The sequence below is a fragment of the Oreochromis aureus genome, linkage group 3, assembly GCF_013358895.1.
Source record: "Oreochromis aureus strain Israel breed Guangdong linkage group 3, ZZ_aureus, whole genome shotgun sequence".
Lineage (NCBI taxonomy): Eukaryota > Metazoa > Chordata > Actinopteri > Cichliformes > Cichlidae > Oreochromis > Oreochromis aureus.
In genome coordinates this window covers 95,487,755-95,502,739 of record NC_052944.1, presented here as the reverse complement: position 1 = coordinate 95,502,739, position 14,985 = coordinate 95,487,755, and the positions used below count along the sequence as shown (strand labels likewise).

At 42.0% G+C, this 14,985-nt stretch overlaps 1 protein-coding gene across 1 annotated transcript; it reads left to right on the top strand.

Annotated features, from left to right (window-relative positions):
• Positions 1-1,888: 1,888 nt before the first annotated feature.
• LOC120434753 (tripartite motif-containing protein 16-like) lies at positions 1,889-13,214 on the top strand. Its single transcript, XM_039603077.1, has 3 exons — positions 1,889-2,036; positions 8,459-9,311; positions 13,187-13,214. The coding sequence occupies exons 1-3, from the start codon at positions 1,889-1,891 to the stop codon at positions 13,212-13,214; spliced, it is 1,029 nt and encodes a 342-aa protein (XP_039459011.1).
• Positions 13,215-14,985: the final 1,771 nt, after the last annotated feature.

Here is a 14,985-nt window from a genome sequence, read left to right as displayed (position 1 = left end):
GTCTCATAACATGAATTTCTCTGTGAGAGGCCAGTCTGCTCACAGATTTAGCTTCAATGCTCTCCTTCTGTGGTTCCTCCTTCCTCCTGGATGATAAGAAGACCACTTCACTGTTTCACCTGGGAACAACCTCAGTCAGCACTGCTGCATTATCCTGTTTAGATGTTGGAAAGGCCTCCAAACAGGATCCACTCACTACGGGGAAAGAAATGTTTATCAACACAGACAAACAAGACGCCATCCTGAGACTGCAGCCATATTTCTGTGTGTGTGTGTGCGCGTGTGTGTGTGTGTGCGTGTGTGTGTGTGTGTGTGTGTGTGTGTGTGTGTGTGTGTGTGTGTGTGTGTGTGTGTGTGTGTGTGAGAGAGAGACCCCTCCTGCTCAGCTGTTGCTTAGCAGCCATGTTTACTCTGGCATGGAATCCTGGAAACTGGGTCAGGGTTGTGAGCTGGAGGCAGGAGGACGACATCGAGCAGCTTCAACGTCAGGATTCCATAATCCAGCAGAAGCACTACATCTAAAGTCTAACTGGAGATGGTGTAGATTGTTGTTCTTTCTTGATTCCAGTGAAGGTGGAGGTGGAGGAGGGGGAAAAGTAAGTCCAACTGCCCTTCAAAATAACAAAAAACCTGTCTGGGGAAATTCAAGTAATATGGGAACATTATGAGCCGTTCCAGAAGGCCAGTCTGACCTGAAACAGCCCACAGAGAGAGACAGTGGAGAGTACAAGTGTTTGTCTGGAGTAAGGAAACCTTCATCAGAAAGAAAACTGTGAAGCTCAAAGTCAAAGGTTGGTTTGTCTGTTTGTTTTGTTGGCTTGTGTGATTGTGTCTGAATGTCTTGTGTCTCCTCTGCAGGGAGAGTTCAGGTCCAGGATCAAACAGGGGACATCAGGAACAGAAGCAGCTCCATTGATCCGACTCCTCTGACGGCTGATCAGTCAGTGTTACGACTGCTGTCGTAATGTTGTCTCTCATGTGCAAATTTAAGTGTGCAGGTGCCTCTCCATCATTGGTGGATCCCGGAGACGGTACCTGCAGATTGGCTAACTACATGGAGACAACATATTTGATGACTCCACCATCTACAGCCCGGCCAGGCATTCATCCTCGGCCCATCCCAACCAGCAGTGTACGGATGCTCGTTTTACACAGGAGCATGTAGGGGTGGACTACCTTTTTTATATCCTCAAGGATATATCCTTTTGTTTGTTGTTTTTGCATTAGGTCCACCCTGAAGTTATAGTCCGCTCCTTTCCTTTGTGTTGAACCCACTCATTGTAATACAGAAACACAGATTATACTTCCATTATAAGTCCAGTTTCTTCGTGTTGGTGTTCAGATGTGGTGCACCCCCCACCACCCGTCTTGTAATTAACTGCTTTAGCCCACTTACAATGAAAATTTAAAACAAATCTTGTTCATGACCTGTGTAGTATGTTAACACTATTGGAAGTAAAAATAACTTGAACTCCAATTTGGAAAACACAACTTTCTTTCTTTTTTTTTTTTATAAAGCTCTGACTTGTATTATGAGTCTGTGGTTTGGGAGAGAGTCTGTAACTCTGTCTGTAAAATACAGTATATAATGACCAATGTTGGGCAATTAATTATATAGTTACTTCTTCAAAAAAAGTAACTCAGTTTAGCAAACAACAAAGTTTTTTGCAGCTATATTTTTTTTTAAATGCAGCCAAGGCGTTTTTAAATAAACATTTCAAACTATTTACAGAACAATCAGCTGTTCTGCATCAAATCTGATGCCACACAAATTATTTGTGCCACTCCAAAAAATAATTTCTGTCCACTATGAGATAAAGGAGAACAACAGCGAGCTGAAATCTCTGAAACCGACTGGCCTTCACTTCTACCCCTGTATACAGGGGTCATGACTCAGTCCTTCAAACAGGACTGGACAACCGTCAATAGGAAGGTTAACAACAAACCTACAAAACAACTGAATGTGAAACTGCAGAACAGATTTGCTCCACTATCAAAGGACCCTGGATCTATATCGGACAACCATCCACCTAAAAGTAGCGAAGTAAGGTCTGAAAATCTGTTGAAAAGTAAAAGGCCACAGGGAAAGCTAAAGGCTAGGCCTGAAACTCTGATTGTGGGTGACTCTGCCGTAAAGGATGTACAAAGGATGTGTGATAAGAAAACCAAAGTCCTCTGCTTTCCTAAGGATATGGTCGACAACCTAAAGAAGAGAATTCTTCAAATTGCAGATGAATATCCAACTGTGACAAACATTGTTCTGCATACAGGGTCAAACGATGTGTCCAAACAACAGTTGGAGGATCTGAAACGGGACTTTACTGGATTATTGTAAACTCTCTGAATGCAGCTGCATTCATCAGTGGACCTGTACCGCCCGTCAGAGGAAGAGACAAGAGATTCAGCAGGTTGTTTGCACTGAATAAATGGCTTATATCAGCATGTGCTGACCACTGTTCCCTCTAATTTTTCATGTGTCTGAGCGAACACACAAACTCCCTGAGCGATCCCTTGGACCACTGTGAGCGACATCAGACGTGTGCACTGTGGTCACACCGGCATCTAATCCATCCAAGTTACATGGTTTATTAAGATAATCAAATTACAGCATTTACATTTATGTTAGACTACTTTTAAACTGCTTTAGCCCATTTACAATGAAAATGTAAAAAAAAAAAATCTAGCCATTGACCTGTGTCGTATGTTAACACTATTGGAAGTAAAAATCACTTGAACTCCAATTTCGAAAACACAACTTTCTTTTTTTCTTTTTATAAAGCTCTGACTTGTATTATGAGTCTGTGGTCTGGGAGAGAGTCCTGTAACTCTCTGTCTGCAAAATATAGTATATAATGACCAATGCTGGGCAATTAATTATATAGTTACTCCTCAAAAAAGTAACTCAGTTTGGCAAACAACAAAGTTTTTTGCAGCTATTTTTTTTAATGCAGCCAAAGCATTTTTAAATAAACATTTCAAACTATTTACAGAACAATCAGCTGTTCTGCATCAAATTTGATGCCACACAAATTATTTGTGCCACTCCAAAACATAATTTCTGTCCACTATGAGATAAAGGAGAACAACAGCCTGATACCTGCAGGCCTGACAACAGGAGATGTATCACTCCTGTAACACCTGTAACATTCAGCAGTCGCCTCATTGTTCTGACACACACAACAAAACTACACAACTGACCACACTACACACTAACTACACAAGATGTGCGCTAAACGTCTCAAATCTCTCACATCTCAAAACACGCTGTCACTCCTAAAACTTCCCCCCGTTTCTTAACAACTAGATGCCACGTTGCCATATCATTTTTTGATTAGTCGACATGGTACTTTTTTGGACGAATAGGAAAGGGAGACGGGGGTGGGGGTTTGTTTTTGCTCACAGGCGGAGAGTGCTTTGCTTTCGAGCCTTTTTTTCTTATAAAACGCCGTTTTTACCATTTCTTTCCGCAGTAAAAATAAACAACGGTAGTATTCAAGAAGAAAACCAAACATTGCATATTTTTTTTTAATCACAACTCTGGTTTTACGTGGCCTATCAACACCATTTAAAAACTGGTATAAAGATCCACACTTTTCCCGTCAATTGTTCCGTCTGTCCTGCTCACATCTCCAATGGTTGTACACGTTGTCATTAACGTGGCTTCACTCCACATCAGCCACGCTGCTTTGCTAAAACTCCGGTGTTGGCACATAAGGACGCTGTCATAGCCTGTCAACCACGTTGATTGGCTGCGTATATACGAATGTGAATCGCATTATTGGCTGGGCTATAGGATAAGGTAGCATCGTTCTAATCCCATACAGGAGCAGCCAGTCACTTACTGACTAACACTGCAAAACAGAATTGTTAAAGTATTAATTTTAATTTCAATTCAGGTTAGATTTTTTTTTGTGCGCAACGCAGATTTTCTGTGCGCAGAGACCGTGCCAGCAGTGCGCAATTGCGCACGTGCGCATCTTAGGGGGAACATTGGTGCTGACCACTCAGTGCATTTTATCAACAATTTTAATATTTTTTGGGAATGCAGGCATCTGTTTAAAGCAAATGGATTTAATTTTAACAAGTCAGGGGTGAAACTGTTCACCTCCAACTTGTTTTATTCCATACGTCATCCATCTGTGCTTGGTGCCAAGGCTGAGATAAACGAGGAGTTATCTCACAAAGCGGAACAAACAGTACTCCAAGAACAGACAAAGCCCAGCAGAAACCTTGAAGAGGAGCCTCATCTGCCCCCACCTGGGAAGAGCCTCAGAAAGGAGAGACATCTGAGGCAAGAAGCGGGGTCCCTATTTGCCTCCAACTCTTTCAACAACACCAACAACCAGGACCAGGGACCACGACCTTCCCCAGTCCCCCAAACCCCTGACAGGCCATCACCCTCATCCCCCTCCCTTTCTCCCTCCTCCCCACACCTGAAATTCACTGAGGAGATGATGGAGCGGGTCAATGCTGGGCTCAGATCTACCCCCAGGCCCAATCCCTTTTTTTCCTCCATAAACCCCCCACCAGATTGGCCAAAGGTTCGCCATCGAGCCCCGCCCTCAACAGAGCAATCAAAGCTACATTGCCCAGCCCCGCCCACCTTAGTTCCTCCTTACCACCTTCATGCTCTGTGTCCGCAGTGTGATGTGTGGAGGGTCCAGGCTGTGAGGATTATGGCAGTGGTGACTTTTCCCAGGAGAAGCTGGGACCCTGTTTATTAGAAGGTTTTTAAATTTCTGTACTTTTAGGTGACAGAAGGAGACATGTGGCCTGGTCAAAACACAGAGAGCTGCACTCTAAGAGATCTTTAAATATAGTAAACATACCTTGTGTGCCACAGACTGCTCCCAAACACGAGGGGGCAAATAATACCTCTAAAACACTTAAGTTGGCTTTATTAAACGTTAGATCTTTAGCTGGGAAAACATTTTTAATTAATGATTTAATCACTGAGCACAGCCTTGATTTTATGTTTTTAACTGAAACTTGGTTGGACCAAAGTAACAGTGGAGCTGTTCTCATCGAGACGACCCCTCCTAACTACAGTTTTATTAGTGAGGCCAGGGTGAGCAGGAGAGGAGGAGGGGTTGCGGGATTTCGACTGTGTAATTACTGTTGGGGATTTTAACATCCATGTGGACAACCCTCAGGACAAAGGGACTAAAGACCTGAGTAACACTCTGGGCAACTTTGGGCTGACTCAGCATGTAACAGAGGCCACACATAATAGAGGACACACTCTTGACCTACTGATCTCCAAGGGCCTGAGCATTTCAAAGGTTACTGTGTCTGATGTGGGCCTGTCTGATCATTACTGTGTTTTCTTTGAAAGTAAAATCTCAGCCCACACAAATATATCAACAGCAGTGATCACAAAACGGTGTATAACTGAACACAGTAGTGAGATCTTTAACCAGGTCTTCCCCTTAACACCTGGCCTGTCCAGAGGTTCAGTCAATGAGCTCATCAATAGCTTCAATGCTAAAATGTTAAATGTAATGGACACTATTGCTCCCATTAAGGTGAAGGTTATCTCTGGAAGGAAGAAGTCTCCATGGAGAAACTCCACACTGGTGAAAAATGAAAAAAGAGAGTGTAGGAAAGCTGAGCGCAGATGGAGAAAAACAAACCTCCAGGTTCATTATGACATCTATAAAGAGAAACTTCACAATTATAATTTACAGCTGAAGAGTGCAAGGAGGTCCTACTACTCTGACATCATCACCAAAAACAGTCATAATGCTCGGGTCTTATTTTCTGCAGTTGACAGGCTAACAAACCCTCCTGTGTCAGTGGCAGCTGAACTTCATTCGACCATGGCCTGCAATGACTTTGCCAAATTCTTTACAGACAAAATCCAAAAGATTAGACAAGCAATTGGTACATCAACAGCAGATCCAGGATATGTACTGCGTCCACCGAAAAACTGTTTAAACACCATCAAACAGTTTCACCCTATTAACAGCAAAGACCTGGAGGACATCTTAGGTCAACTGAACTCCTCTTGCCGTTTAGATGTCCTGCCAACAAGTTTTTTCAAAAAGGTCTCAAAGACTTTGGAGTCAGACCTGTTACAGATCGTCAACTTTTCTTTAATGTCAGGTGTGTTTCCAGAACCACTAAAAACTGCTGTAATTAAACCTATACTGAAAAAGGACAATCTTGACAAGACACAAATGAACAACTACAGGCCGATCTCAAATCTCCCATTTTTAAGTAAGATTATTGAAAAAGCAGTTTCTCAACAGCTCAATTACTTCTTAACACAGAATAACTGCTATGATGCCTTCCAGTCAGGCTTTAGACAGAACCACAGCACTGAAACCGCTCTGACCAAAGTGTTTAATAACATACTGTGGCTTGCAAAAGTATTCGACCCCCTTGAACTTTCCCACATTTTGTCACATTACAGCCACAAACATGAATCAGTTTTATTGGAATGCCACGTGAAAGACTAATACAAAGTGGTGTACACGTGAGAAGTGGAACAAAAATCATACATGATACCAAACATTTTTTACAAATAAATAACTGAAAAGTGGGGTTGTCGTTTTTATTAGTTTTCATCTAGCCCCGCCGACCACTTGGTCACAGTTCCTTGTGACTCACCTGAAGAAACCAGCAGTAACATGTAGCTCAGAGCTAACTGCAGTGGAAACAGGATGTCTCTGCTACAACAGCTGCAGTCTTTACTGCAGGTGGAGAGTTACAATCACAACATTTACACACTGTACACAGTGGAGAACAGGTGGACGCACACAGATAAACACCAGAAAGAGTTTTATAGTCTCATCACAGTGTGTGTTCCTGCTGGCAGACAGCTGTAAACAACAACATGAATTTGTCTGTGAGAGTCCAGTCTGGTCACAGGTTCAGCTTCAATGTGAGATTCTCTCCTTCTGTGGTTCCTCCTTCCTCCTGGATGATAAGAAGACTGTTTCATCTGGGAACGACCTCGAGCAGCACTGCTGCATTATCTTTTTAGTTGTTGGGAAGGCCTCCAAACATGATCCACCCACGAGGCCAATGAGAATGAAGGGGAAGGAAATGTTTATCAAATAAGATAAACAAAATGCCATCCTGAGAGTGCAGCCATAATTCTGTGTGTGTGTGTGTGGTGTGTGTGTGTGTGTGTGCGTGTGTATGAAGGTCACCCTGAGGGTGGTGGGGAGGATGAGGAGAGGACAGATTTCTTACATTTGAATTCTTTACTTTTTTGTCCTTCGTGCTTTTGAACCATCAAACTGTAGGTCAGGAAAGCTGATTCTTTTTGTCTGTTTCTGATAATAAAACATGTTTCTGGGGACATTGTGTTCAGCTGTGTTTATCATGCAGTTTAGTAAACATGTTTCAGTGTGAATGTTAGAAAGATGAGATTTTACTGTGAAGCTTTTTTTATACCAGGGGGATCATAAATACTTCAGTGATGTAAATAATTCTCTCAAAAGCTGGAAACTCCAAGCAAAACTCATTGAACCATAAATAACTGTAGATTACAATATGATGAGAAATGAGGGCTGAAATGTGAGGAGGTTTCAGACGGTGCAGACTTATGGACGTATCATAGATTTGTATTAAATGTGGTTTATGAAAAGTTCATTACTGGTTTGTAGATTTCCCCTCATTAACATACTGTCTGACCTGCTGACTTACACAGGTCAGCTTCACTGTTTGATTCTGATAGCTGAGCTGACACAGGCTCTGTGATCTGCTGTATTTTGTTAGAAATACTTTGACTCACAGAAAAAGCTGCTCAGCTCTCGTTCTGGACAAATTTAGGAGAGAACCTGCCTCTGTGTGTAACAGCGCCCCCTGCTGCTCTTGATGATAAATGTGCAGATGCTGATTCTTGCTGTGACTGTTGGTCCAACTGGAAGTTCTGTGGTTACAGGTCCAGCTTCCTCCTGTGAAACCTGTACTAGTGGGCTGCTGTTACAGACCACCAAGTTCTAATATCCAGTATCTCCAGGTCACACGTACAATGCTGCAGTCAGTCAGTGGAGACTGGTTCTCACATACCTGTATTTAGCCACGTCCCTGCTCAAGATGATTTTGTGTGATCAACTCGACCATAATAACAGAAAAATACTTTTAAAGAAGGATCAGAGTTTCTTTTTATTCCTGTCAAACATTTATCACATTTTTGTGGAGATGAATGTGTTTGAAAACTCTTTAATTTGTTTACTGTCTCATATACCAACTACTACACCTGCTGCACCCTCTTACCTCTGATGGTGCTTGAGGGAGAGAAACAATTGAAATGAACATAAACTTAAATGCAACATAAGCATCAAGTCAGCGGCTGCCTTATCTGTATGTTTAGGATCATTGTCCTCTTGCATTGACTGAAACTGAAGGACTGTTTGTTAACTGCAGTGAGAACTCTGACATTTCTAAAGTGAAGTTTATTTATATAGAAGAAAGTGTTAACAAGCTTAAAAGTTGATGTGAGCAGTAAATAAAAAGGGGAAGCTGGAGCAGGAGATCGCTGAGCTGAAGAGGAAAGACGGCGAGCTGGAGCAGCTCTCACACACAGAGGATCACAACCAGTTTCTACACAACTACCCCTCACTGTCAGCACTCAGTGAGTCTACACACTCATCCAGCATCAATATTCGTCCTCTGAGGTACTTTGAGGATGTGACAGCAGCTGTGTCAGAGACCAGAGATAAACTACAGGACATTCTGAGAGAGGAATGGACAAACATCTCACTGACAGTCACTGAAGAGGATGTTTTACTGTCACCACCAGAGCCAAAGACCAGAGCTGGATTCTTAAAATATTCACATGAAATCACACTGGATCCAAACACAGCAAACACACATCTGTTATTATCTGAGGGGAACAGAAAAGTAACAAGAATAAAAGAACAACAGTCTTACTCTTATCATCCAGACAGATTCACTGGATGTCATCAGGTCCTGAGTAGAGAGAGTCTGACTGGACGTTGTTACTGGGAGGTCGAGTGGAGAGGGGGAGGAGTTTGCGTAGCAGTCGCATACAAGAATATCAGCAGAGCAGGGAGTATCAATGAATGTTTATTTGGAAACAATGACAAATCTTGGGCATTATATTGGTTCATAGGAAGTTTCAAATTTCGACACAACAAAGTCCAAACTGACTTCTCAGGTCCTCGGTCCTCCAGAGTAGGAGTGTACCTGGATCACAGAGCAGGTATTCTGACTTTCTACAGAGTCTCTGAAACCATGACTCTCCTCCACAGAGTCCAGACCACATTCACTCAGCCGCTCTATGCTGGACTTTGTCTTGGAGCCACTGCAGAGTTGATTAAAGTCAAATACAGGGAGTGCAGAATTATTAGGCAAGTTGTATTTTTGAGGAATAATTTTATTATTGAACAACAACCATGTTCTCAATGAACCCAAAAAACTCATTAATATCAAAGCTGAATGTTTTTGGAAGTAGTTTGTAGTTTTAGCTATTTTAGGGGGATATCTGTGTGTGCAGGTGACTATTACTGTGCATAATTATTAGGCAACTTAACAAAAACAAATATATACCCATTTCAATTATTTATTTTACCAGTGAAACCAATATAACATCTCCACATTCACAAATATACATTTCTGACATTCAAAACAAAACAAAAACAAATCAGCGACCAATATAGCCACCTTTCTTTGCAAGGACACTCAAAAGCCTGCCATCCATGGATTCTGTCAGTGTTTTGATCTGTTCACCATCAACATTGCGTGCAGCAGCAACCACAGCCTCCCAGACACTGTTCAGAGAGGTGTACTGTTTTCCTCCTTGTAAATCTCACATTTGATGATGGACCACAGGTTCTCAATGGGGTTCAGATCAGGTGAACAAGGAGGCCATGTCATTAGTTTTTCTTCTTTTATACCCTTTCTTGCCAGCCATGCTGTGGAGTACTTGGACGCGTGTGATGGAGCATTGTCCTGCATGAAAATCATGTTTTTCTTGAAGGATGCAGACTTCTTCCTGTACCACTGCTTGAAGAAGGCGTCTTCCAGAAACTGGCAGTAGGACTGGGAGTTGAGCTTGACTCCATCCTCAACCCGAAAAGGCCCCACAAGCTCATCTTTGATGATACCAGCCCAAACCAGTACTCCACCTCCACCTTGCTGGCGTCTGAGTCGGACTGGAGCTCTCTGCCCTTTACCAATCCAGCCACGGGCCCATCCATCTGGCCCATCAAGACTCACTCTCATTTCATCAGTCCATAAAACCTTAGAAAAATCAGTCTTGAGATATTTCTTGGCCCAGTCTTGACGTTTCAGCTTGTGTGTCTTGTTCAGTGGTGGTCGTCTTTCAGCCTTTCTTACCTTGGCCATGTCTCTGAGTATTGCACACCTTGTGCTTTTGGGCACTCCAGTGATGTTGCAGCTCTGAAATATGGCCAAACTGGTGGCAAGTGGCATCTTGGCAGCTGCACACTTGACTTTTCTCAGTTCATGGGCAGTTATTTTGCGCCTTGGTTTTCCACACGCTTCTTGCGACCCTGTTGACTATTTTGAATGAAACGCTTGATTGTTCGATGATCACGCTTCAGAAGCTTTGCAATTTTAAGACTGCTGCATCCCTCTGCAAGATATCTCACTATTTTTGACTTTTCTGAGCCTGTCAAGTCCTTCTTTTGACCCATTTTGCCAAAGGAAAGGAAGTTGCCTAATAATTATGCACACCTGATATAGGGTGTTGATGTCATTAGACCACACCCCTTCTCATTACAGAGATGCACATCACCTAATATGCTTAATTGGTAGTAGGCTTTCGAGCCTATACAGCTTGGAGTAAGACAACATGCATGAAGAGGATGATGTGGACAAAATACTCATTTGCCTAATAATTCTGCACTCCCTGTATACTTACACTCCTCCCTAACAAATGCCGAGTCATCATCACCATAATCTGTGTCTGGATTTATCCCACTTTTCGAGTTTCATTAGAGTGTACTCAAGTGCACAAGATGTAAAACAATGTATTAGTTTTTAAGCCATTCACCGAGTCCACGTCAAGATGCCAATCATTTAAGAGTCTAATATTTTTTTTTAATTTAAATTGTGCTAACTTCAACGCAGTAACATTAAAAATAAAACATATTACAACTCATTTTTGTTGGACACAAGAACAACTCAAGCATCTTTTTCGGGAGCTGAACTAGGGCTTACAAGTTTGCCGTGCCCCTGGGGACCAGTGCGAGGTTGTGCGGCAGATCCCGGCGTGGAGGGTCTAGACACTTGACGGCGCAGACTTTGCTGTCCCCACAGAGCGTTTCTGGTGTGGCTTATGCAAAAGAGACAATACAGCGTGTTTCTCTGCTCCCAGTAAGCATGTCTGTTGTAGCCTGCGCTTTATAAAATGTCTCTTTGATTATTCAAACAGTGTTTAAAATGTGACTCGTTTGTTATCCAAAAACATTTTATCTATGTTACTGATTTAAAATTATATGTATATATTTCAAGTTTTTTAGCTCAAACAGACTCTTGAGCATATTCATATAGCAAATCCACATAACCAGTGTGCATCCTAATGTACATCTTTTAAGTGTATGTTAATCAGTACATGAAGCGTACCTCTGAAAAGAGTCCATCATTTGTGAATTTACTGATTTGTTTTTAACTGCAGTTTTCACAAACTGCAGATGATGAAATCCTCTTTATTTTAGAATAGTCTTTAAACTATTGCTGTTTCTACTTACTGAGTTCCCGAGCTACTTTTTTACTATGTGAATAAACTATTCGAACTAGGAAGGATTTAAAGACACATCTTAATTGAAGAAAAGGTGAAAAATTTGGAGCGAGATTTATGTAACTGTTCATCTAAAATCCAGCAGAGAGTGAAAATCCAAGAGCTGCTGCAATCCTCTGCATTAATGATCTCTCTGTTTCTGTCTTTCTGTGTGTGTGTGTGTGTGTGTGTGTGTGTGTGTGTGTGTGTGTGTGTGTTTGCGCTCACAGAGGGGAGGTCACGGCAGGAGTTCCCTGAGTTGACACGTATGAACCATAAAGTCAGTTTGGACTGAGGAGCAGTTGGTAAACACAGAAGTACATCCAATCTTGACAAAGTTTCTTTTTTATCTACTTCTACTACACAAGAATCCAAATCTCTGTATCGCAATGATTTCATTAAAGCCTTATTATTTTATGGGGGCAATATCACAAATTACCGTAGATCATTAATAGGGAACAAAAAAGAAGGATCACGTCGGCAATGTTGCTGGGAGACAGAAGTCTTGACACGTGCTTATAACTTAAAACACAAAAAAACCCCAGCTACAGCTGGTAAGATTTATAGTATAAACCAGACTTTCACAGTCTGCATCTTTACAGGGTTTTTTTCTGCTTTTGTTCACTCCTAGTGTGATTAAAAAACAACAACTCACAGAGCCCACTAACTATTAGTTGCTTTTCCTCCTAAACAGTCAGTTGACTGAGAGAAATGCAACCCATTATTGTGAACGCTGAAGGAGATGTGCTCCATATTCAAACTTATATTTCCTTAACTTACATCCTATGTTCTGTTTAATTCTGGCATCCCTTTATGGTTTGATGGAAAATTCAATGCTCAACATATGTCTGAATGACGGCAGATAATTCTGATGAAACTGACCCCGTAAGCACTTTGCAGCTGAGTCGAGGGCTCGTGGAAATAAGGTCAGGAGGTGTCCAGCATGAGTGCGCGTGCGGTCTGTCTATTTGGGACGTATGGCAGACACATTAGTGCAACTCAGAGTGTGAGCAGCAACTACTGTATACTAAACATAAGAAAAGTAATTTGTAGTGCTTCTTTTTTTTTTAAAACCGAGATTCCAAGGCTCATGCTTATTTCGTTTTCTTTTATTCAAAAACAGGTTAGTTTAGCGATCGTGTAACTGTGTCCTTGACCTTTTTACCGGCTTGAGGATTTGGTTCCCTGGTGCAGGTATTTGGGATGGTTCAAATGCCGAGTCTCCAAATGCAAACAAAAGGATATTTTCCACGTTATTTCTTAAATGTGTATAAATGGGATGGGATGATGTTCGATAAAAGTAATAAACAATAAATGTAAATCTGTTTTTTTAACTTTGCAGACTCATTTACCCACTCCAGTGACAGCGATAAAAAAAGATCATGGCTTTAAAGAGTTTATGAACAAAATGCATTACATTTTGTTTTTTGCTACATTAACAACTTTTCCAACTCTGATTCTCTGCAGGACCAACACGGACATCAGTTTAGACTGAAATCCAGTTCAGACGGCACACGCAACATGTTCAACCTTGCCTGGAGGCATCTTTCTTTCAGCTTAACGAGTGAACCGTCAGCTCGTTCAAACACACGTTAAAGTCCGTTTGGCTCGACACCACCGAACAGAGGCAGCAATATAACATAGCTAACATTAACAGTGCAGTGAATCCTGCTTGTGCCGTGATATTCAGGACTGCAAACCGAGCAGCATCACTGACTTTCAGCTTGTTGTGTTTGTGGATATATGACTGACTTTAATTTTCCATAAAATCATCACATTCTCTGTAAGATTAAGGTCAACTATTGAACAGCGAATATTTTAAAGGCTTTAAAATCAAGTTAGTACAAACATCACTAATGTCACATAACTTTGCTGACATGTGGTCAACAGTAATGTTTTAATGTTCTTCATTATTAAACATTTGCACATAAATAAGTGACATAATATTCAGTAAGGCAAGGCAAGTTTATTTATATAGCACAATTCAACAACAAGGCCATTCAAAGTGCTTTACAGAGACACTAAAAAACAAAAACAAATAAAAAGCATGATTTAAAATTGATTTAAAAAAATTTAAGCCTAATGCTGGTCTATATATAGACCAGCATCAGAACTTCAAAGACGGACAGGCAGCCAGAGTAAAGACCTCAGAGCTGGACTGATGTGGTCCACTTTTTTGGTATTAGCTTCTCTCCCTTAGCTTCCCTGCTTAGCCTCTTGTGTCCTTGTCTAGTCTTGTGTTTTTTGTATTACTTTTCCCTGGAACACTCTCTCACAGTCTGTTCTCTAAAACCTAAAAGAGGAATTATGGATTTTATCAACTGGTCCCTGAATGCAATTGACACCCTTTTCTCAACAAGAAGTCTGGGCTCGGGTGAGTCTGAGTGTTGAAGACATCTACCTATTCGGAACCATGGTAACAGGGTTCTTGCTGATCGGAGCTGGCTTGGCCCTGGCTTATCGAAGAATTAAGAAAGCGGAACCGGCTGTTAAAACCCCCACAAGACTGCCCGCTGGGATTGAAACAATGGAACGAGGCGTGAGTTTCTCAAAATGGGCTCATTGAGTGCAGCACGGATAAGATCTTGGAGAAGCTTACGGCTGCCATGAATACTCACAATAAGACCTCTGAGTGCAAATTGGATCACATCTTGAAGAAGCTCACTGTGGTCGTGAGTTCTCAGAATCTGCTCTTTGAGCACAAGAATGACAACACCACGGAGCATAAGTTTGATAACATCATGGAGAAGCTCACGGCTCTCCAACATGAGATTGAGAGACCAGTGTGTTAGAACAGCTTTGAAATTCATATGAGTTGTTCGCACTAAAGTAAAAACCACCACCAACCATCACTTCATGCGGATACCCCTTTGGCGCCAGCTGCGGTCTCAAGGCTGGAGCTGAACAACAACACCCTCATACGGACTGTGTTTAGACTGTTCTTCCCATTCTATGCAAGGCCACCTGGGTTGGCTGGAAGACTGTTTACTTAGCCTGGCAGGGCGAAGGACGCTGTCTCAGCTGAACTCTGGACACGCACACACACACAGACATATATACACATGCAGATATACACTCATCCCCCCTCCCCCTCCAAACGCCTTCGACGCTTATTCCCCTCCGATGCTGACGGTGGATCAAGGAGACCAGCGCACAGGCTGCAGGCACAGATGTACTGTCTACATCGGCTGTCTCTCACCCTTTACCCATCCCTGTTGCTTGTCATGTGTTTCTTTGGTGTATTAAGAGTTTTTCATGTGCTATGT

Coding starts and splice junctions, on each gene's coding strand:
- LOC120434753 (XM_039603077.1), top strand. CDS start 1,889: ATGACTCAGTCCTTCAAACAGGACTGGACAACCGTCAATAGGAAGGTT. Junction 2,037..8,458: donor GGACAACCATCCACCTAAAA/GTAGCGAAGTAA, acceptor TGATGTGAGCAG/TAAATAAAAAGGGGAAGCTG. Junction 9,312..13,186: donor ATTAAAGTCAAATACAGGGA/GTGCAGAATTAT, acceptor GATTCTCTGCAG/GACCAACACGGACATCAGTT.